At 42.2% G+C, this 24,019-nt stretch overlaps 1 protein-coding gene across 1 annotated transcript in view; it reads left to right on the top strand.

The window, feature by feature from the left end:
- Window positions 1–24,019, top strand: part of celf4 (CUGBP Elav-like family member 4) — an 88,236-nt gene that overhangs the window by 910 nt on the left and 63,307 nt on the right. The window contains exon 2 of the mRNA XM_022745401.1: window positions 22,405–22,487. Within this exon, the coding sequence (XP_022601122.1) occupies window positions 22,405–22,487 (83 nt within the window). The remainder of the gene's footprint in view (window positions 1–22,404; window positions 22,488–24,019) is intronic.

Here is a 24,019-nt window from a genome sequence, read left to right as displayed (position 1 = left end):
GTGTGTGTCTGTGTGTGTGTGTGTGTGTATGTGAGAGAGAGAGAGAGAGAGAGTGTGCGAGTGATGTGTGTGTGTGTGTGTGTGTGTGTGTGAGTGTGAGTGGGTGGTGGTGAGGGGGTGTCGCGCGTGCACGTGTGTACACACGTGTGCAAGAGAGAGGGAGTAGGCCTATGAATGTATTGTACTTCTGCACAGCCTTTAAGCTTTTTAAGATTTTCAGTTGCTTGTCATCACATTTATTCCTCAATGAAAATGAAACATGAACTGCAAAGCACAGGGAAATAGTTTTTAATTTAAATATATTTTAATTTCTTTAACTTTCTAACAGTGAACAGTTTATTATCTGGGTCTATTTTATTAACTTTATTAACTGACACAGAGTTTATCTCTTTGTTACAATATTGATGCCAGTGAATTATCGTAAACTTCTGGTGTGATCATGTTACGTGGCCTTTCAGTGTAATATTAACGACAAGCCTTGCACTTTTGGTGCAACAGGAATGATGGTGCTTTAACCTTCTATTTTATTTTCTACTCTCAAGGGAAGGGTCATTCTCTGCAAATCACTATCTAATGAGAGGTCACTAATTGATCTGCTGTACCTGCAGGACATCTCCCAGGGGAGCAAAGTACATTAAGAATGAGCTATCACTTTTTGGGGACCACTACCCACCCCATCCCCCACCCCACCCCCTGCTCTCCCTTTAAAGCCCCCCTCTGTCCCATGTAAACAATGTGTGACACGCACCATGTGTCAGGAAATGATTATGATATACAAATAATTCCAGAGGGTGGAGACTGTCTGCAGGCATGGGGGAAACCAAAGAGGGGAGGAAGTGAAGGGGGGGGGGGGTTATCTCTTATTAATAGCCCAGCTGTAGTAGCGACTCCCTGTTGGACGGTTAATCACCAGTGGGCCTAGAACTATAGGCACGGCTCGCCAGCTGATTCTAAGAACTGTCTCCTCACCGCGATATACGGCCCTGCTTCCTGGGCTGGGCCCCCGCTTTCATTAGCAAGCCCCCGCTGCGCTCATATTTTAACTAGCTGGAGGCACTAGCTACTCCCTGGCTCACCAGCTCATTGGCTCACTGCAAGCTGTTTGAAGGCCGCGTTCCCTCCACAGACTCCTAACACCTTCCTGAGGTTTCCGTAGAAGATTCCCAAATTAGCAGTAAAAGACAACACGACCCACAAACAACAGGCAAAGTGAGTGACTGTGTACACTGCCATCACACTGGTTTTATTGAAGACTGCACAGCATAACATGAAACAGGTAGAGTACGCTATCACAGCAAGAGTTTGAGGCAAGAGTAAACACAATGACAAAGAAATATACAAATGTCTGGAAGAAAAATAATATAATTCATCCTCCTATTTTTCTGTCTTGTAAAATTAAAGCCAGTTAAATCCATCTTAACCATTAATGCTGATGACAATCTTGTGATCAAACACATTCAGTTGTGTTGTTGTACTCACATTGATATTTTGCCTTTCCAGTGACAGTGCATCATGTTCTGTAAACGGCTGTGGTAGTACGTTGCCTCAGCTAGAAACGGAGATTGTAAATCATCGACTGCCATTCCCTATACAATTTTGTTCTACCTGTGTTTTTCCAAATTGCACATTGTTGGTAATTGTCATCGCTCACAGTGTAATACCTTATCTGGGACACGGTTGTGTCCGTTTAACTTTAACCAAAGAGACATGGCACTTTTACAAAGAAATAAGCTTGGTTTTCAGCTAGATAACACAGAGCTTTTTCTCTGCGCCAGGTAATAAAAGGCTCTCATCGTGTCCCGCTGTACATCAACAAGCCTAAAGAAACAGCCTTTGCTATGGTAATGCTACCCCTGAAGAAAGAGACCCCTATTATAGCCATTGTCAGCTGTGCCTGTGATACTATTGCCATAACCCTCCCCATAATGACTCCATGTATCACTAGTAATCTAGTCTTTAGGATTCTGTCCCCTTGGAATGGAGGGGTGGAGGGAGCGGGGAGGAGGGGAGCATGGGACGGGGGTCTGCAGAGGCTGGGAGTGGGCACAGGGACACCAGTGCAGGCCTACATTCTCCCAATGATTTTATTTCTCTCCCCTCTGCGACCGAGTCATGCTAATAGAGGCCATTTATAATGGTCACCGGCTGCTGCTGCTGCTGCTGCTGCTGCTGCTGCTGCTACCAAGCACAACGGGGCTGAGAGGCACAGCTAGCACAAAGAGCCAGCCCTTTCTCTTTCTCCTCTCCCTGGCAATGCAGCATGGGAGGTGGGGATCTATTCAAGAAGAGAAGGTGTAGATATGATTACTAGCACTATTCATCAGCCTGATTCCATGTAATGATCAGTGTTGCAATTGAGCTGTGATGATACGGGGAAGACATTTAATAACCGAAGGTGTTATCTATTGTTTACTGCTGTCATATCTTCAGGCAGTATTGTGTTTCGTAGCCAAACCTTTATTGTCTACATCTTCGTTTTTTCACAAGCAAATGCAAATGCAAGTGTCACCGGGTTTGTTTTACTGCTGTTGTTTCATTTGGTGGTAATTTAATGCGAGTAATATATTTGTCCTTGGCCAAACTAAATACATTAGCAACAGTTCTCAGACAGTTGAAGTAGTTACAAAGCCAGAGAGTTGCCCAAAGTCAAAGCAGGTGTTGAAACTTAGTTTAGATTTGGGCCAAATAGTCCATTTTGACCTGGCGAGTGATGTCAACAAAATGTCACAGGTCCTTAGTTCAAATCATCTGCTTTCTTAAGGTCTTCTTCACTGACAGAAGACACCACTCGCCCACTGTATGAAAAGAGCTGTGGTGATTAATGATAATACCTTGGCTGTTAAACCATTTTGTAATTTAATATGGATACTTGAGAAAAGGGTTATATGATCATATAAGGTTCAATATGTTTGAAATCAAACAAGTGGAAACACAGTGTAATGACCAACAGTAATCTTGTTTAAATTTACCCATACTGCAGATGGCTTATGCTACAGATGGGGGCTATAATCTGTGTGGGTCATAAAGGGAGTTGTGGTTCCCGCTGAATGCCTATGGTTTTGATATTTCAGCCCTTTTAACTGAATATGTCAGGGAAGCAGGTTCAGAACAGATCATTGAGCTTATCGTGTTTGGTGAGGCCAGGAAGTCATGATGCCAAAAACATGAAACACTCCTGCTGTGTTTTATTGCAGGCAATTAGGTGTTACAGGTTGCCATTAGAGAAGTACCGGCTGCAAAAAAGAAAAAAAAAAAAAGAGAGGGAAGGATAAAACCAAATTTGGCTTTGAACAAAGAAAGAAAGAAGGGAGGGTGTGTTTTTTCGTCCTGCAGGTCTGCGTTAATGCAGCATGCGTTCCGGCCGAAAAATTTCACTCCAGTTGCATCATCCTCACCGTGGGATCCTTCTCTCTCCTCCTCTCGCATTCAGTTTGGGATGAGTGTGTGTGTGTGTGCATGTGTGTATCTGTGAGTGTGAGTGTGTGTGTGTGTGTGTGTGTGTGTTTTTATGTGCTCCTCCTCTCCTCCCTGGCCCAGAATCCTCCACTCAGCTCAGAATGCACGCTCAGGCCCCACATAGTGCCCCGTTTCTATGAAGACGCACATCGCAATCAATTTTGAGTGTTTTGTCAGGGAGAGAGGCAACATGTGTCATAGTGAGGAGGTCACTTCTTAAAGTACACTCAACCACCGGCGCCACACCGTACCCGCTGGCCGCCCCCTGTCCTGGCAGAGCCCAGAACTGCCAAGCAACAAGAGGGAAACAAGAGGCGGAGCCAGAGCAGGGAGTACAGTGAGCCTAATTTGTCAGGAGGACCGTTGTCAAGGCAGCACTGCTTCTGTTGTCCATTATTATTGGAGGGGACTGTCAGATGGGGGCCGGCTGATGGCCGAGCAGGGAGCCAGTTAGTCACAGTGAGAGATGACCGCTACAAGCCAAAGGAGGGAGTGCTCATGGAACTCTTGCGAGGATTAGCATGCTAACAGCAGGTTTGGAGTCATGATGCCTGTCAGGGAGGTGGAGTCCTCTGGCTCCTCTGACCTCAGCGGTCCTCTCATTAAAACCACTGACCTTTACATACATAGAGAGAGAGAGATAATGTAAAGGGATGGCTGTACGTACCCATTCATCTCATCTCACCTCCTACAGACCAACTGAAACTGGCTGACACTCATTCAGCAAGCTCTCAGTGATTGCAAGTTTGGTGCACACACTCACAAGTGTACAGTATATACTATATACATTCAGAAGCACTATTGATTTAACTCGAAATACTATAGTTACATTGTCACTTACATTAACTTGACAGAAAACTTTTTTTGTGTTGATAGTTCAGGAGCACACACACACGCCTCGTACCATACAGTGAAATGGTCTAGTCAGCATATGTCACATACTATGTGTCAGTGTGTAGATAATGGTTCCACATGGCAAAGTCATGGCTCGCTGTGGATGGCAGTGCTGACCTGTGGAGAAGCGCAACACTCAAGATTTGTGGCTGTCGGTCAGAGAGGCTGCTGATGTCAACAATTTTCAGATAGATAGATAGATAGATAGATAGATGGATAGATGGATGGATACATTTTTTATTTTACTTTTTTCAAGTGTATTTTTCAGCGAGAATGACTCCAGGTCTGTGTTGTTTTATCTCTGCCGTAGCACCACAGACTGGGCCAAATCCAAACATGGATAAAAAAGTGATCCATGATATTTTCAACAATTTCTGAAGCAAAAAAAAAAAAAAAAATCTCTGAAAAATTTATGTGTACAGTGAAAAAGCTTTCTTGTGTTTTGACACTGTTTTCAAACTCCTCGGCTGATAGCCCAGAGCTGGGTTAAAAGAAAGTCCACCGTAAATGTTTCATCAACATTTGGCCTTTTGTTTTCCATAAAGAGAGGCTAAATGACTTGCACTGGCTTCCCTCCTTTTGTTTTCTTTTTTTCTTGGTCTTGCTTTCCAATTACTGTGTTCGTTGCCCTTGCTGTACCATTCTTTGAGAGGATGAAAAAAAAAATCCTTTTTTGACAAATGCTCCTTGGAGAGGTAAATATTTTCTGTTTTCAAGGCTCTTGCATCAGCTAAGTATTATTGTGTTTTGTGTTAAATTTTTAAAAAGTTGAAGCTTTGGGTCTCTTCAATCTTTTAGCTACCCTTAATACCACATCCACGCCCCCCTGCTTCAAATACCGGTGGCTGGTTGTGGAGATGGGGAATGCAATAGCTTTGAAATGTTGGAAAGTCTTACATGTTGTTTTTCAGTTTTACTCTTGTTCTTCTGATGGTTGCCATTATTTAAGTGTGTATTGCTAATAATAGTTCATCCGGTTTTCTTTTGTTTTGTTTTTTTGTTTTTTTGGCTTGATAGGAGGTTTTTGTTCATGAGCATGGAGGATAATAAATATATAGATGTTAAGTTTTACATATGCTACTTCCATAACAACATCTGCTACAGTGAACTAGATGTGATTTCTGTCTCTTTCCTCTTCAACTCTCTATACGTTCCATTTTGTTCCATTTCTGGATCTCCTATCTGTGTCGTGCATTTATACAGGCGCCATGCTCTATATGTAATTATTCGTGTAAAAGGCTTAAACACCATTTCCTTTGTTCAACAGTCAAAAGGTTATGAATCTCCTCTGTGTGTGAACTTGGAAATTGGTGTTTTGCCTTTTGGATTAGAGCTACTGGCTCCTTTTATCAAGCTTTGCACAGTCAGGAGGCATTATGATAGGGAACATTATAATATCCATGTCCAATATCTGTGTGTGTACAGTACACGTGTGCGTTTAAACGGATGTGTATACATTTTCGCTGTATATTTGTTGTGTGTGTTCGTCCTTATGTTTTGTGTGTATGTTTTGCCGCGGAGTGCTGCATGTTTATATTATATAAATATCAGCCTGAGTTAAAGCAATACTTCATGGCAACCTTTAGTGCTTTATAGTAATATTTATACATTAGGCCCAAACCTGCCTCAAGCCCTCAGTATGCACATGAACTCAGGTCCAGTTGCAGCCCGACTGCAGAGGCTTCCCACGAGGAAAGAGCAGCATGACACAGCAGCAATATGAAAAATAGCACCAAACTTTGTCACAGCTGATTGTGGCAGTAGCGCGTTAAAGCACATCCAGGTCTAAGTCTCCTTATATATTCTACTCCAAATGTTTTTATTCTTCTTCTTTTATTCACTTCAAATGCCATCTAATTTATATAATATATATATATATATACATATATATATAAATTTATATAAATAATTAATATATATTTCTGTTTATTCTATTTGTAACATTGTTGTCAAGGTCAAGTTTGGTTTTAATATTACAGAAAAAGCAAATCATTATTATTACATTGCATATAGATATTGTACCAATAACTCACTATTTCTCCAACAAATAATACATGTGCTTTCAATTACCTTTTTAGCCCATACAAAATTGCCTCATATACAATAAACAAATCATTTGGCTTTGGAGATTTATGGTTCATAGAAAGTTGAATTGATGTTTATTCTCAACCAAATTGCTAAACATAACTCGAAGTGGCGTATCTGGGTCTGCCTGCTGGGATACTCTAATGCGGGGATTACATGAGTCGTGTACTATTTGTCCCAGACAGAAAGCACGTCAAAGACTGTTGAGCATGTGTGAGTTGTCAGGCCAAACGCATATTTAGCCTTCTCCGTATATGCACGCATACTCCTATGCTGTGCAGTGACTGCCAGGTTTGAGTGTCCCTGATTCAATTCACTTTCTTCCCATCTCCCTTCATGTCTATTTCATGTCCCCCAATTAAAAATGCACCACGTTGACTTGTAAAAGGAAGGTGGGAATGGAGGTTAGGGCTTTTCAAAGATCCCTCTCAATTATTCAAGGCCAAGTTTGATTCAGAAAATGAAGGAGGATTAATAAGTCATGCAGAAGTTTTCGAGGGTTTGGGTTAGCAAATGTAGTGCAAGATGTTCCAGCAGCAACGTCAACCAAAAAGAAATGTTTGTTGTAGATTAGGTTTGACAGGTTTTGACTTCCAGAGTCAGCATCCTATATTTAAACTACTACTACTTCTCTGTATCAGATGTGAGAGGAATATCTGAAGTTAGCAACTCAGTTCATTGAACCATTGGAATTGTTTCAATTTATATTGAATGACGTAAAGCAACTGATCAGCTTTGAATTTGTATTTCAAATTTTGTATTTGTTTCTGAACCCCCACTGTGCCCATAGTTGTTCCATTTTCATTTTTTTCTGTGCAGATCTGTGTATTTTGCTGTAAGATATTCCCATTCAGATCATATTGGCATCACATTGAGAGAAAGTACATCAAGGTTTTATCCTATACTGCCGGTTGGAGAGCGCATAGACCAAAACATATCGCTGCAGAGGGAGATGGTGCAAGAGTGCGTAAAACGACAAGGAGCTCAAGACAGAGAAAGAGAGAGAGAGGGAGAGAGAGAGAGGGGGAAGGAGAATTAGAGAGATGTTGAAACACGGATGATGTAAGAGAATGCGTGAAAAGAGGCGAGGGAGATCCATGGAAGAGAGTTCGGGTTGGGGGGGTTGCACACAAAGACAGAGAGAGAATATCAAGAGGCAGAGCAATATAAAAGAAAGAGAGTAGAGATTGTTCAGACAGGTGCAGACTAAAAATGGAGGCACAGAGAGATTGTTCAATGACAGGCAAAGAGTGAGCAAAAGGGAAAGGGAAAGGGGCTGAAAAGAGAAGACTGAAAAGCAGGAAAGGAAAACGACAGACAGAGCGAGGAGTAGAAAGAGTGAGGGAGTCCCAGAGACAGATGTCGCCCTCACTGGCCCCAGCAGATTGATAGCTTCTGGCCCAGTTCCATGCCAGGCTCTGACCCCTCTGTCCTCTGCTGTAATTTATAGGCTGCGTTTTGCCAGATTTAAGCACTACTCTGTGGCCATCATGGCTCGAGAAGGGAAAATGACCTTCCTGGGATGGTAGCAAAATTAGACCCCTGCAGCTTCCAGCCACCCCGGGGGTAAATAAGCAAGTGCCCTCCATATTAGCAGGATCCCTGACAACATGTTAATGGGACAGGTCTTACTGTATATTTGTCAGTTTGGTGTGTGCAGTGTTTTTTTTTTGTTGTTGTTGTTGTTGTTTTTCGTGTTAGCTCCTGCAGTTTGTACAGTATTACATACACAGACTGCAGCTGGGAGGTTAAAAACCTGTGATGCATTCTGGGTGATACTGAAGCTTCGGATTTTGGTCTCAACAAACCATTGTCCTTCTGAAGTTACTTCCAATCAGCCAATCAACGAGCATGGAACTGAAGACTAAAGTCCCCTCTCACCTTTACAGATTTATTTAAAGCCCCAGAAAAATTGATTTCAAATCTTAAGTGTCTCTTTATAAAAAAATAGGTATTCATAACTAAATAAACAACAAAGTTTCCTAAGATTGAAATCTGTCAGTCTGGGACTGTGGGTGTGTTTGAAGGGATTTGATTGACAGTGGCCTGGAAACATAAGCAATCAAATGTTGCTGAATCTTGATTTGGGCCCAGAAATATGTGACATCACCTCTTTCCAACTTCTAACCAGCAAGAAAACTGTCCCATCGTTGGCAGTGAACTGCAGGATCCTACTGCTCATAGTGAAAGGATGATTGAAAATATACATTTTTAGGGTGCAAATATGATATGAAAGTGTGAACAATTAACATACTGCTGGATTTAGTCAGACTCATACAGTTTGTGAGGAAAGAAGAAAGAATATTCTCTGCCTCAAACAACAGGTCACTAACACACAAAACAATATGTCACAAAAACGAGATCAGTAGCCAACAAGTAGCAAACAAACGCAAGTTTTCATTTATTTTATTTACACCAAAAAAAGAGCAAAGAGGGAGTTGCGCTGCGGTTATTAAACTTCACTTGAACGTGGCATTGACTGAGCTGCTCTGTGCTGAGTGCACTCTTTTAGATAAGACACTTAGATTGCAGCACCCTCTATTTTTTGTGGGCAATCTTTTCTTTTATGCATTTCATTGCACTTGATTTTTTAATTCCTGGGAAGTTTATTTAACACCTTTACTTTTGGCCAGTATTAAGAATAAAGTAAACTAATAATTGCTATTATTGGGTTATTGCAGACTAATGAAAGAATGTCCATTTTAATAAAGATTATTTATTTCAAAATTACAGAATTTTTTATTTCTTTTCTAAGCTGATAAAATACCCAGCAGACTGTCTACACCTTTTTGTGCCTTTTAAGCTCTGCTTCACTCAGAGGACCAGCCTCATGATTAGCTGCTGCCTTCATAAATCAGGTTCTAATTTTGTGCAGATTGTAGGCACAAATTAAATGAAAAGGGCACAGCACAAGTTTGCACTGTGGTTTCTTGTAAAGTAAATATGGCCCTGAGTGAATCTGGAGTGTGCCCTCCAGTAGACTAACTTGGCCGGCTAGCCGGTGGGCTCAGCTGGGTTTGTGCTTGGCCATTCAGAGCGCTACCTCAATGCACAAATCAGCCCAGGGAATGATCTGGACAGAAAGCCTTCAGCAAATTATTACAGATTTGCAATTTAATGGCTTCTGAGGTCTCTCCCAGCCCCATGCAGGTTCCCAACGAGACAGAGCCTATTAGTTTGGTCCTTTAATCACAGAACAGGAGATGGGAATCCTGGCCAAACCTATACATACCCCGCCTCACTCGGTGTGGAATGATTTCATGGGGTTTATAGATAGAGACAGAGAAGTCTGTGTGTGCGCGCATGCGTGAGTGTGTGAGCATTGGCTGGTTGATAAGCTTAGCTTTCCCCGGAGCAACAGCAGTGTGCGTGTGTGTGTGTGTGTGTGTGTGTGTGTGTGTGTGTAGGACAGAGAGAGAGAGGGAGAGAAAACAACGCGCTTCTCTATGGATCGTTCATCAATACCATCAGGACACAGTGGGCAGTAGCAATTAATTTGGCATGGGCTCTACCCACAAAAACAAAAGTTCATTTCACAAACCACAAGTTGTAGAAAAATAGGAAACTAGTTTCCAACATCACAAAATGTTTTAATTAAAGCTGGTTTTAAGTTAAAACTGAATATGCAAAGGGTTGCAACATTTAAATATTGAATATTCTCTTTTGAAACTCATAAAAAAAAGGAATATTTACTGTCAATTCAGCTAACACAACAAAGTTTTCATTTAAAATCTCTGCTATTAGAGATATCAGTTTTTAGTTCAGGTGATACTGTCCTCCATGCACTTCAGTGGACTGACCTGTCATAGACTTTGAGCAGTAACAAGACTGCCCCACTTAAGCCTGTAAATAAACATATTTGCTTGTGATTTATTATTCATTCTGCAAATTAATCGGCAGTTAGGTTCCAGAGCTAAGCTTTATGGATTTACAGTACAAGACTCTTTTATACAGGCAGAAAGAATGCATTTTAGATAATTACATAACTTTTATGATACTACTTGCAACAGACAAATGGCCGGCTTTTCACAGGGTGTTTAAGTGAATCTTTTCCCATAGCTATAGTTGCCCTGATTAATGTGCCATCGATGCAAAATGTAAAAACTATCACTCCAATCTTCCTTTCAATGTCCCAATTTGTCCAAGAGGAAGCCAAGCTTTCTAAATGAGCTGGATAAAAGTGACTGCCAAAGGGGATGAATATATATAATTATCTGTGGCTGGAGAGCCAACAAAGGGACTTTGAAAATCAACTTTGTGCGCCAAAGGCTTCATTAGTCTGACGACAACAAAATGTCCCCTCAACTCGCAGGCGGAAAGACACAGGTATCTCCAAAGCTATTAAAAGCATGCAGTCACGCAGCCTTGTGTAGCCCAAACACTATCTGTTTGGGATTAGAAGCTACTTAACACGCTAATGTTAATATGCTAATGTGTTAATGTTATGTTAGTGAATGATTAGGTGATTTAAGAAATGGCTGGCTGCTGTTTTGTTGGTCTTACGCATTGACACGTTAGAAAGGACGGATAACTGTGTTTACTTTGCATATGGAAATCCGTGAATGTCTTTCATCTGTCCTTCCTATAGCGACTAGTGGTCCATGTTAGCTTTGCAAACATCTTAATTGTGTTAAATGGAGGAAAAAGGGGGGAAGATTAAAAGCCATTAATGTGTGTTGTGTGAGGGTATGCTATTCCCGGGACGGTGCTTTTGTTCACTTTGGCAAAGCAGATGAGAGAGTTTCACCTTGAAACTCAATGCACACCAGAAACATTGTCATTGTGTCTACGTAAGGCGCTGCTCTCCCTCGCTCTCACTGTTTCATACACTGTCAGACTTACGTTGCTCGTCCCTCCATTTCTTTTTGTGATCGCCTCTCTCCATCCTTCTCACTCTTCTTGTACGTCTCTCCTATTTTCTCTCTGTCTGTCTCTCTCTTGCTTTTCCCTTTGTAGTACTGTTCCTCTCTATCGCTTTCTCTCTCTCTGTCTGTCTGTCTAAGCGTCAGATAAGCTCACTGGGGGAGACTTTAGAGGACTCTCCATCTGTGTATAAATAGCTCTGGATGAATTATTGAGGGACCTGGGGTTGCTAATAATCCCGCAGGACCCATCTGACAATGACACAGAAGATGGAGGGAAAACAATTACGCAGGCTTTCTCCTTCAGAAGAGTGGGAATGGGGGTGGGGGGGACTCAGCAGCCTCTGGGAGCCCCCTCGCGGGGCCCAACATCTTGGCTAATAAACCCAATTAAGTCTCCGGAATCAATCGGAGCCCCGGGGGCGTCCTCTCTCTTCCTTCCCCGGACGGCGTGCAACAACAGGAAGTGTAATGATTCATGTTCCCCCTTCTGTGTTTGGATCGTCCTCTCATCTCCATCTTGCAGGTTGGCAAGGCGGACGGGACAGGACAGGATGTCCGCCGAGGCCGGATAATAGGACAGGGAGAGGAAAGGAGAAGAGAGGAGAGTGGAGTGGAGTGGAGAGGAGAGGTGCACAGAGGAATATTAATGGGAGTGTTTATCCTGTAAGTGTTTTACCAGGGGGACGAGACATGGGACCACTCCCATGACAGAAGTAAAGCACTTTGTCTTCTTAGTGATACATGATTCATCTGCAGACGGATTTCTGATTAATCGGCTTTGCCTGAGTGTTGACACTATGTGCTCCTAACATCCAACAATCCATCCATCCATCCATCCATCCATCCATCCATCCATCTATAGCAGAGCTACAGCATGTATGCTTGTTTCATGTATTAATTGGAGGAAGTTTATAGTCTCTTCATTGGTCGACATAGATCTGAAGTTTTCATTTGCCTCCAGTGGAGCGGAAGCTTCAGTGAACGTTTAGGTCTCACACTTGTGTATGTCATGATTTATTTTCTAGGTCTGATTCCATTGCACTTTGTTGCTTTTGGTTTTTTCGACCTCAACTAAGCATAAAAACTTTATTGCGATTTTGCTAATTTCCTGTGTACAGGTAGATAGACATGCACCTCCTGATAACGTTTTTTATGTCCAATGCCAACGTTTTTAACGCAGCTCAGTGACCAGAGGTGAATTCCAGTCTTATGGGAGGGGTGTAATACCAGCACCGCCCTACTGCGGGCGCTAGCTCATCATTGCATTTCAGAAGTCAAACATACCACATGTCCATTCACAACCCCCACCTCAGCACCCTAACTTTCCACCTCACTACACATAAGGCACATGGGTTTCTGTGTTGGTACTGAAAGCTGACATTGACATAAACCAAGAGGTGCAGAATCGTCCAGTACGGCTGTACTTCTCAGGGATACTGGGCTGGTATATTCTGTCCTTTAGAGGCTTGATGTACATAAGAGCAACTCAACACGCTTAAGAGATGAAGCAAGACATTCAGAATTTAAGTGCTGTGTAGTTTGGTTTTCAGAGGAGAGTGTTAGTGTCCCATGATAGTTTAAACACTGTTTCAGAGGTTTTTCCACTCTGATGAGTATAAAGTTCCCAAATGAAACACGGAACTGTTGTAATTTGGGCATGAAAATGCTCCAAAAAAGAAAAATCCATCTGTTATCTGTCATACATTATTATATTAGTCAGCATCAATACATTTCCCAGAGTGTCCGACCTCACACATAATGGTGCAGACTTTTGGTTCATCTTAGGAGTCGTTCCACATTTAATAATTCATATCTTGAAAAGCTAAATTTGGGTCTCCCAAACATTTCCTGACAAAATGGCTGAGGTAGGATGAGAGTGAGATCATTGGTCCGTCTGGATATTGGGGACAGCTCTAGACACTGACTGTGTGTGTGTTTGTGTGCGTGTGTTTTTACCATCAGGGGAGCTTTTAACAAGTGTGTGTTGCTGCGAGTGTGTGTTCAAGCACAATTTATGTTAGGTGTGATGGACTTGGTGCAAGTGTTGGGGTTTTTTTACTTTGTAGCACGAGAGCTCAAGCATCACATGTAAGCCGAGGGTATTTGTGTGTGTGTGTGTGTGTGTGTGTGTGTGTGTGTGTGTGTATGTGTGTGTGTGCGCGCGCGCGCATGCGTGTGTGTGTGTGTGTGTGTGTGTGTGTGTGTGTGTGTGTGTCTGGGGGGGGTGGGGGACACTGTCCTAATGATGCATTTTCTACTCCATTGATTCAGTGGCTCTGCTCTCCAGTAAATCCTTCACATGCAACACATTAAAGCTGGCCCTTTTTCCTCCTTCGCCAATCGATTAGCACAGCTTAGAGACGGCCACTCTGGGAAGCAGGGCGAGAGATGGGACTTGTTATCTTCTGGGACTCTCTCTGTCTCTCTCTCTCTCTTTCTCTTTCGCTCTCTCTCTCTCTCTCTCTCTCACACACACACACACATACACACACACACACATACTCACAAAGCACAAACACACACATGAACACCATTTGAAGGTTTTCATTCTTTCCAGCACATTTTTTCTCATAAAAATATAATTTTTTTCTTAATTATATATCAATGGTTGTAATGTGAGAGTGCATCAAAGTGTGTGAGAAAATTTTTAGTATGCATGCATTTGCTATTAATACCTGTAATCTCTGGATTACTGCATGCATTTTAATATTGGAGGTTGCCCACATCCAACTCTTTTGGTTTTTCACTTGCTCTGTTCTTGTTTCTTAGTTTTGTTTAGTTTTTTTTTCTTTATAGCCTCCTAAAGGTGCTATTGTCTGTAGATATAAGAGTTTTCAGCTTAAAATGCATGTAGTAATCAGTGATTTTCAAAAGTTTTATGGTCATAAATCAGGTGATTTCCATTCCCGCAGTAGTTGCCCACACATTTTTGGGCAATTTTCGAGCAATTTATCCAGGTTATTTTTCACTGTGTTGCTGAGCAGTACCATTCAAACCTTCAGAGCACATTAATATGGCAAGATGATATAGCAATTTTGCAGGAAATGCCCAGTTATTAAAATTTATTTGACACCTCCCAGTCAGTCAGAACTGAGTTTTCACCCTGGATACATTATAATAACTTTTATTTGATGATCTTCATATCCTCATCTCAGAGAGTAATTTAGTTACAACTGCAGCCACTATTGTTCTAAATTGCTATGCCCTGTGCTTTTAAGACTGGGGTATAAAAAAAAAATTAAAAAAAAGTACAGTAGTGCTGTCCCTTTGAGTTTCATCCGTCACCTGATTATTAACTTTTGCTCTGTCTTTTCCTCAGTGGCTTTAGTAGTGCATGTTTCTATATTACAGCTTCGTCTTGTTCCCCTGAAGAGAAGGACTAAGGGATCTGCATAGAGTCGCCTATAGTAAAGCTGGGACTGCTATTACGCTCCATTATAAATGAATTCACCTCCTCTTTCATAATACTGCCCCTTAGTTCTGCCTCACTCCGCTGAAATAATATCATACTCAAGACCAGCATTCATTAGTCCCTGAAACAGCTCCTGAATTTTTAAGGCCTGTTTTACACAGTGAAAAAAAAAAAGCTTGATGTGGACTCTGAACAGTAATTGAAGGTTTTTTTTTTCTCTCCTTTTTCACACAGAGTACAGTACTGTTCTCCTAGCTTCAAAGTGCTTTTTTATTTAATCAGGGGTTACAGCTGCCAATTAAAGATTTTAAGATGATACGGGGAGAAAGTTGGAGTGTTCCCGGAGACCTTGGCCATGTCCCCTAAAATAGCCTCTATCCTCTGTCTCTTTTCTCCATGGTGAGTAATGATCTGAAAGGTCAGCAAAGGTGAAGGGGATATGAGCGACTGCTGCTCACTTCATTGAATTACTGTGGGGGCTTGTCTGGGTTTTTTACATTGATACCAGATTGAGTGGGAGATATTCGACTTGGAGCAATTTGAATTCCTCCATGACATTTCAATATAATCATGAATATAAGCACTATAGTCAATAAGGTGGTCAGACATTCTGTAGATTGTGTAGATACAAAGCCTTAGAGATCATGGCTGCAACAGCTGTGAATACTTGATTCTTCAGAAGTGAAATTTTCTGCATTGCAACTTTTCTCCTTTAATTTTATGGTGTTTTCAATCAAAAAGAAACTGAATAGTAACAATCACGTGGCTCATATTGAGTGTCCCAGTTACAGAAGCACAAGGCCAACTATATCACTCTCGAATCAGAAAATCAGTTAATACAGCACTTATTAGTATTCCTCTTTGGCACTCAGTGGTACTCGTGTTCACCATATGACCAAAAGACCAAGGCTTTATGTGCTATTTCTCTGAACAAAATAGGTCAAGAATTTTCGTCTTTACTCCGACCCATTTCAAGAGTGAATGGAAGAGTGTTATCTAAGCCTTAGCACTCACAAAAAATCCAGTTAGAACGTTCTTGTCTTAAGGTCAATCTTTTAAAAAGGAGAAAAAAACATTCCTCTGTTTATTGAGCAAAGGCTGTCCTTGGTAAACCCTTTCAGGCGGAGATAAGTGTTAACAGAACTGAGGTAGGGGGAGACGTGGAGATTTCTATTGACTGACTGAAATTGGACAGCCTCAAACAAAGTTTCATGCCAAAGTTTTTCGAGGCAGAGTTCCAGGGCTCTGCAGCGTGGAATTTCAGCTGTGCTGTGGATAAAGCTTTTTAATGCTATTGACTCTTTTTAGGCTCTTACCAAGATGTTCTGAAATATTTAAATGATCACTGGGAGTTTCTCCCCATCTGTGGCTGGGAATAAAAGGATAGAGTGAGAGGAGGGAACTTTTTATGTCAGCCTTTTACAATCCCTGAATTAATGGGCACAAGATAATTAGAGAATTCTGTGCAATAACATTGTCCCCAAGCTTTCTAGTCTTGGGTGGCGTCAAGCAACGCACGCTAGTAAAAAGTAATTCATATGTCCAGTAACACTGCGAAGCGCTAATTCAGGAATGCATTAGTAGTTTTACTTTTAGTAGAATCATAATTAGCTTCAGAGGAGAATTTGAAGATTGGAGTATCCCCCATCGAGGGCCGTAGCTGGCACTGAGGTCACAGAGGTCCTGGTCTCTGTATTGTTTCTGGGAACTAGAGTTTTAATGACCTGAAGAAGAATTTGCATTGTGTGATTACACACAAATTACAAATGCAGGGACGAAATATCTTTAAATTTGACTGTCTTTAGGCAAAAGAATAATCATGAGTAGGTTTAGTATTTGACTGACCACTTAGCTATATGTTAAAATATCCAGACTTAAAGCAGCTATAACTGGTATTTTCATATTAACACTGGATCACATGACTATATGTACAGGTCACTCAATTATAGTAACAAACCCACAGAGACCTTTCACCTGACTCTTGACCACAGCACTACGTAGTATTTTAGCGTCTTTCCACTTCAGACAAATTTAATGTTGTTAACGGTGTTTCGTTGCTTTCATCAGCATTGTTTCCAGCTGCAGGCAGCTGTTTTTTTTAACAAAACCCCTCTACAACCCCATTCTGAGTTACCTACAGAGCACCACATGGCTAACAGAGAAAAGTTAGTGAAAAGCTGGAGCATGTAGCTGCTTAAGAGCCAGGACTTTCCTCAGGAGTGAGTGGTGACCAAAACCATGGCTTAAAGGATATGACAGTTGAATTTCAGTGGCATCGCTTCATAACTCATGAGATAAAGTAGCGTATGACAGAGAACATATGAAGTCATTTTAAATAAACACCAATAGATTATTTAGATTTGTGACATCTAAATATGAAAGCTATATCATTTCCCAGCAGTCAACTTGTTGGGAAACTACATCTCGCAAAGACAGATCATCAAGTCACGGTTTCCCATAGTTAACAAGGTCGAAGCTCTATGTGGTCCAACACAGCTGTCGTTTAAACAAGGCCTGGTGACAGTTGGTGGATTTCACCACTGAAGCTCGTGTCTTTTCTTCTTCCCCCACCAGTGAGTATTCATAGTCTCCACCAGTCCCTCGCTGCTTTCTTTCATCTTCTCTCTTTTTCTTCCCCATATTCCCCTCTCTCTCTCTCTCCCTCTCTCTCCATGTCTCACTCTTTTTCTCTTTCTCTCTCCCTCTCCCTCTCTCTTCCTCTCTCTCTCTCTCTCTCGGTGGGTGTGTGTCCCTTTAGGGTGTCTGCAGCGGTTGAGATAAGAAGCGAGTGTAGGACACAGGGGGATGGTGTTCACAGAAGCTAGGTGATCTTATCTACTCTCTCTCCCTCTCCCTGTCTTACCGAGCATCCCTCGCTGCTCTGCTTTTCCTCTCTGCTGTTCTCCTCCCCCTTCCTTTTTGCTCCCTTGCCCTTCTTTCTCTCTCCCATCCTCACTCTCTCTCACTCTCTCTCTCTCTCTCTCTCTCTCTCTCTCTCAAACACACACTCTCTCGCACACACGCACATTCTCTCAGATCCCCTCTGCGCTGCTGTTGATTTGAATTTGAAGTGATGGGAAACCAAATTGGCAGCATTGACAGCAGAAACAAACAGCTTATCTCTCTCTCCTGGGCCAATATGGGTCTTCGTCAGATACTAGAGCTGCTGCCAGCATCTGACTTGTGACAATGATGATAAATTGAACGTTTGTTGACTGTCACTTTCCATGTGTGTGTGTGTGTATGTGAGAGAGTGTGCGTATGTGTGTGTGTGTGTGTGTGTGTGTGTGTGTGTGTGTGTGTGTGTGTGCATGTGTCTGTGTTTGTGTTTGTGTTTGTGTGTGTGAGGTCGTGGTAGCATCTGTGTGTAAAAGCGTGCTTCCCCCCCTCCATACACGTGTGAATACACTGTGAAGCGGTGGAACATATAGAAGCGCTGAAGTAAAACACAGTTTTCAGGCTCTTGTACTTTACGTTTTACTTTATGTATCTGTGTTATGCTACTCAGTGACAAATAATTGCTTTTTACTCCATTCTATTTATGTGACAGCTATAGTTAAGATTTTATACATAAAATATATGATAAAACTATAAAACATGATGCATTGCTATAGATTTAAAAAAAAAAAAAAAAAAATTGAAAGATTGTGGAGTGGCTCAAATAGAGAAAATAGAAATTATAACTTATAAAAATATATAAACTTGTCTTTGCGTTTTTTTGGGTGAAAAAAATGAATAGGCTTATCTTATTTTCACAATAAGTATAAACTTTTTTTTTTTTTTTTTTGCATTTTTGCCTTTAATTGATAGTATGCAGTACAGAGCTGAAATGAAACGAGGGCAGAGAAAGATGGGGAATGACATGTAACGAAGGTCCCAGGCTGAACTCCAGTGCATGGTCAGCATTTAAAACCTGTACGTCAGCAGGGATGACCCCAGTTGTAACAGCTTAACATCACGTGCTGCATTCAAGAGTGCATGAAAATTAGTTAGGAAATGAGCAGTGAAGTCAAAATAGCTAAAGAAAAAATTTATAATGGCTATGTGGTTGAAAATGCAGCTTCTGCCTCCCGAGGAGGTAGTTATATGAATCAAGATATACTGAAAAGAAAATATAGACCCAGCCTTAACATCAACTATTCCACAATCAGTGCAACTTGTATAAAAAAAAAAAGAAAAAAATGTAATTGCCGCCTGGATTGCGTTCCCTGCTAATATTTTTCCAAGTGTTGGAAGACAGGTTTTTGTTCTGTACATCAGTCATAAGGAGGTGGTTGGGGTGGATGGTGGGTGTAGCCTGAGACCAGTTTAGTCGGGGAGAAAAGGATGGTTAAGGTCAGTAAAAGATCGTGGCTTTGGAAACATGTCAACACAGTAAACATCCTCTATCTTGTGCTTCAAGTCACTGTTGATGGTTAGAGGTAACCCCCCAACCCTAATCACCCTTCTCCATTAATCTAGGTGCACAAACTCTCGCTAACATTAACCAACTGCTGCCAGGGCCTAAACATATATGATTACTCATTCTTTAGTTGCTACATTCAGTGAGCATTTTACTCCGTACACTCAGTGTCAGCATTTTGCAATTTGTTAAGTAACGTTTTCCATGGTAATCTCTGAGCCTTTATGTTTCTTTCAAAACGTATTTGTTTTTGCAAAGTTGTAGTTTATAAACCTAATTTTCTCTGCAACAGGGTTGGATGGAGGGATACTTGAGCTCATATGTGTGTGTGGGGCTACATCAGACAAAGAAACCTGAGAACCGCTGGATTAACTCCAATATCCACATCAAGACACAGCAGGCAAACACACTGTTTTTTCATGCACTGGTCAATTTCGAGATTTTGGGATGGTTCTGTTTTCAATCTTCTTTCAGTCTAGTGGAAAGTAAATGTCCAAAAGACACATTTAGCTGTTTATTTTACGACACTTTGTCTTTTTGTGTCTGTACATTTCTCCTAAACTCTAACACAATGTGCAACATGCAGTACTGCAATCATTGTCTGCACCATGTCGTCACAGGCGTTGGTATAAAGCTCACTCTCTCTCGTTCTCTCCTGCACAAACATGGTCATTTCCTCTTTGCAGACACTTTGCTGTACATAGTGGTTTTCAGTAAAAAAAAGAAAATGTATAATACATATCTTTAAAGGTCGTTTTCTCAAAGTGAGATTTGTCTCATACTCAGAACCAGAAATCTACACTTCAGTAATACCTACATACACCAAACTTTATATTCTGAAGGTTTTTACAGAGAGGTTTGTTCATATGTCATTCACATCCTGATTTGCATAATATCTCATTCCTAAAAACATGGTGAAATGGATTTTTTTTTCTTTTTTTTTTGTGGCTGTAGACAGTATTTTCTGTTTAAAAGAGATATCCGAAATCCCCTCTGTGAAAAACCTTTGGCTCTAATATGTCAACAAAATGAAATGAGAATTTTGGACCTGGCTTTATCCAGTGTTCAGATTTCTTTTTTCTGGAAATGTATGCAAATCAGTGCATATTTAATTAGATATGACTCATTTGCATACTCAAACATTTCAGAAAACTTGTAATACAAAAGATAATTGTCTTAATGTAAGTAATCAGCTGGGGAAGTTTCATGGTGATATCTAATTTGTACCATATTCACCTGTAGTTTCTTTACTCAAATACCTACAACATTAACATGCTGCTTACGCACTGATGCGTCAGTGGTAATCAGTGCAAATATAATATAGCATTGACTTTCTTCTGCATGGTGAGCATTTTACTTTAAGAGTATTTTTGCATTGTGCTATTGCTGGATCTGAATCCTTCCTCCAGCCCTGAATATACTGGGTGCAGTGGGTGTCTATGCTCCAAACATGTGAGTGAGTGTCAGGCGTGTGAATCAGAGGCTTGCGTGTGCTTCCTGTGGGACGGCGCCTGCATGTAGCGTTAACACGACAGGCCCGGAGAGGATGAGGAGGTAGCCAAGCTGTCAGCGGCCAGCTCCCACTTCGCCTAATGAGAGAGAGGCCCGTTAATTAAAAACACCAACAGGCGGAGCTCCCCAGCGTCCCGCCATCAGGACGACCCAGGGTTAAAGACACAGAGCCGAGAGGACGGGAGGCATGCTGCTTCTACATACAGTACATGGTGCTGCCCTCCACAGTAAATAGCCCCCAGTATGCAAAAAGAACAAAGTGAAGCACAACTGGGGGGGGGGGGCTTTTTATAAACTGCACTGGGTTTGTGTTTTTTTCGGGGGGAGGGGTCTATGATAATCATCTAATGCTGAGTCCTTGATGTTCTCAGAACTAACTGTGTTTCTTTTGTCTCTTTGTGCCTGTGTTAGTTGCATGGCAGCAGGGAACAGTTTGTCAGTGTCTGCATGTCTGTAATTCAAGAAATGAAAAAAAAAAAAAAGCCAGAGTATTGAGGGAGTTTTTTTTCTTGCTGCTGTGATGTTTATATCTTCCTCGCTGTTCACTAAAAGAACTCTTTTTCTAATGCCTCAAATGTCTTGTAATAGTTATCATTGTGCAAACCCAGAGACTAATTGTGCCTTGTGCATGATTTTTTTTTTCTTTCACTGAATTTAATTGAATTCAATTTAAATGAATACTTTTTTCATTTAGTTAACGTTTCCTCGAGTCTGCAGCAAACAAGCAAAACACCTGCATATTTAGCGTAAGGAAAATTTGCCTGAAATTGAACCGTGTCACCGCCACCTATTGTGCAATCGTCTTTGAAAGTGTTTTATTAAACTGTCAAGCACATGAATCATTAGCCTTGATCTGCAGATTGACAGTTTGTCAGCTCTCTGACAGTGGCGTGTGCCTCGCTGTCAACAGGGGGTGGCGAGGGAACAGCTTACACGTTCCCCGCGGCTCCTTCTTCTACTGCCTTGCCTCCTGCGTCTCCATCTTCCTTCCACCCCCACATGTCAGCCCAGGTGCTGACAAAACCGAGGATTGTGGGTAGTCTTGGAACATATGGAGCAGAGAGACGGAGAAATGAAGGGTGGAAGGAGGGGAGGGGAGGGGAGGCAGGGGTAAGAGAGAGAGACAGAGAGAGAGAAGCTGTCAGGGAAATGTCTATCCCTGTCACAGCAGCCAGAGGAGTGCGATGGACGAATGGATAACTGCTATTTCAGACTGCCAGGGAGAGAGCGCCGTCAGATTCCATGTCTTTTGCGGGTTGAGAGTGGATCTCCCGCAACAGAATGCACAAAAATCTCCAAAGCCCCAATTTTTGGTCCCACTTTCACTTCTCTTTCTGCATGCGTATGGACTGCGTTTGTGTACACAGGAATGTTCAGTTTGTTCAGTTGCTGAAATGCTGTTCGTTGTGCACAAACACTCGCAGGCACACACACAAACACGAGCGAATTCCCAGTGCGGCCATGTAGACAGAGTTTCAGAGCTATGGCTGCAGGCTTACTCTGTATGTTTCTCTCTCTTTCTCTGTTTGTGTGTGTGTGTGTGTGTGTGTGTGTGTGTGTATGTGTGTGTGTGTGTGTGTGTGTGTGTGTGTGTGTGTGTTTGTGTGTGTGTGTGTGTGTGTGTTTGTGTGTGTGGTTTGTTTTTTTGGCTTTTCACTGATGATTGGTGCAACCCCCTCCCATGACTGTCTTTCCTTCTCCGTCCCCAGTTCACGTAACATAATCATCTCTCTCTCTCTCTCTCTCTCTCTCTCTCTCTCTCTCTCGCTGTATTTCAGGTTGTGCCTTCCTCACCTACTGTGCCAGAGAGTCGGCCCTGAAAGCCCAGAATGCGTTGCACGAGCAGAAGACCCTTCCTGGGGTAAGTCTTATACGAGGAACGCCATGTCGACCCACAAGCAAAAATCTTACATAAACACATCTCACACACACACACACACACACACACACACACACACACACACACAAATGCAGATATTCCTTTTTAGCGTTGTAATGGATTTAGGCCTATATTTATTTTAAATCAAAGGGGACCTACCGTCTTCGCCATGCTTGTCATGTGCTGTTTGTCACTGGCTGTACACACACATGAGCACAGCCCATCTTTCTCTTAATATCCTCCTCTTCCTCTGCCCCGCCCCCCCCCCCACCCCGCACCCCTACTGAACTACACCCCCCGTTTCACTGCCTCCCGCTCTCTTCACTTTGACTGTCACACACACAAACCCATAGGGAGAAACCACACACAGCATCGCATCATAGGCATACTATTTATAGTCCTTCCTCCAGTTTGTGTAAATGAGTGTGTTTGTGCCTCGGTATGTGTGTGTGTGTGCTGTGTGTACGTGCGTGCATCCATGTGTGTGGGCAAGTGTGTGAGAGATAGACAGAGAGGGATGAAAAGCGGGTAGGCGGGTGGATGTAGGCTATTTGTACATTTATGTGCACGCTCTGCATTATGCCCCGGACTGGCAACAACATGAGTGTGCATCATGAATGTACATCACGACAGCACATCTTCACGACAGATGCTGTGGATGTTACCACTCACATGTACGATGCAGCTGGAAGCAACGCGTGTCTCGTTTTTAATGCTCAGCTCCTATTCATGCATGCTGGAACGAGGGAGTTGTGACATTGTCACAGAGAAGAGGAATATATTCAATTGTCAGTATTCCTGTGTGTGTGTGTGTGTGTGTGTGTGTGTTTTTGCATGTGCGTACAATGGATTTGAGCATTTACTTTAGAGTATACATGATTTAATGACTACATATTTGTGTGTGTGTGTGTGTTTGTGTGTGTGTGAGTGTGTGCACACGTGTGTTTCTCTGATGCGTATCAGTTAGCATGTGCTTAAGTGTGCATGCACCTGAATGCACATGCATCCATGCTTGCGCGTAACGTTCACAGGAACGTCCCTGCGCACGCTCACCGCCTGCGCATGTGTGCGTATGTGCGTGTTAGGAAGTTTTGATGCGTCTCTGTCAGGCCTGGCTCAGTTTGCTCTGTTCGTTTTTAATGACGCCTCCAGGGAAGCTGACAGTCGCCGTGTTGAGCGCACAGCCTTTGATGTGAGTGATTATGACATCACAGACGTGCAGCCGAGAAGAGCGGAGGAGTGGGGATCCGTGNGACCCACAAGCAAAAATCTTACATAAACACATCTCACACACACACACACACACACACACACACACACACACACACACACACACAAATGCAGATATCCTTTTTAGCGTGTAATGATTTAGGCCTATATTTATTTTAAATCAAAGGGGACCCACCGTCTTCGCCATGCTTGTCATGTGCTGTTTGTCACTGGCTGTACACCACACATGAGCACAGCCCATCTTTCTCTTAATATCCCTCCTCTTCCTCTGCCCCCCCCCCCCC

This window comes from Seriola dumerili, unplaced genomic scaffold (assembly GCF_002260705.1).
Source record: "Seriola dumerili isolate Sdu_G_001 unplaced genomic scaffold, Sdu_1.0 BDQW01000088.1, whole genome shotgun sequence".
Classification (NCBI taxonomy): domain Eukaryota; kingdom Metazoa; phylum Chordata; class Actinopteri; order Carangiformes; family Carangidae; genus Seriola; species Seriola dumerili.
The sequence above is the reverse complement of the archived record's forward strand: the minus strand, read 5'-3'. Positions and strand labels throughout refer to the sequence as shown.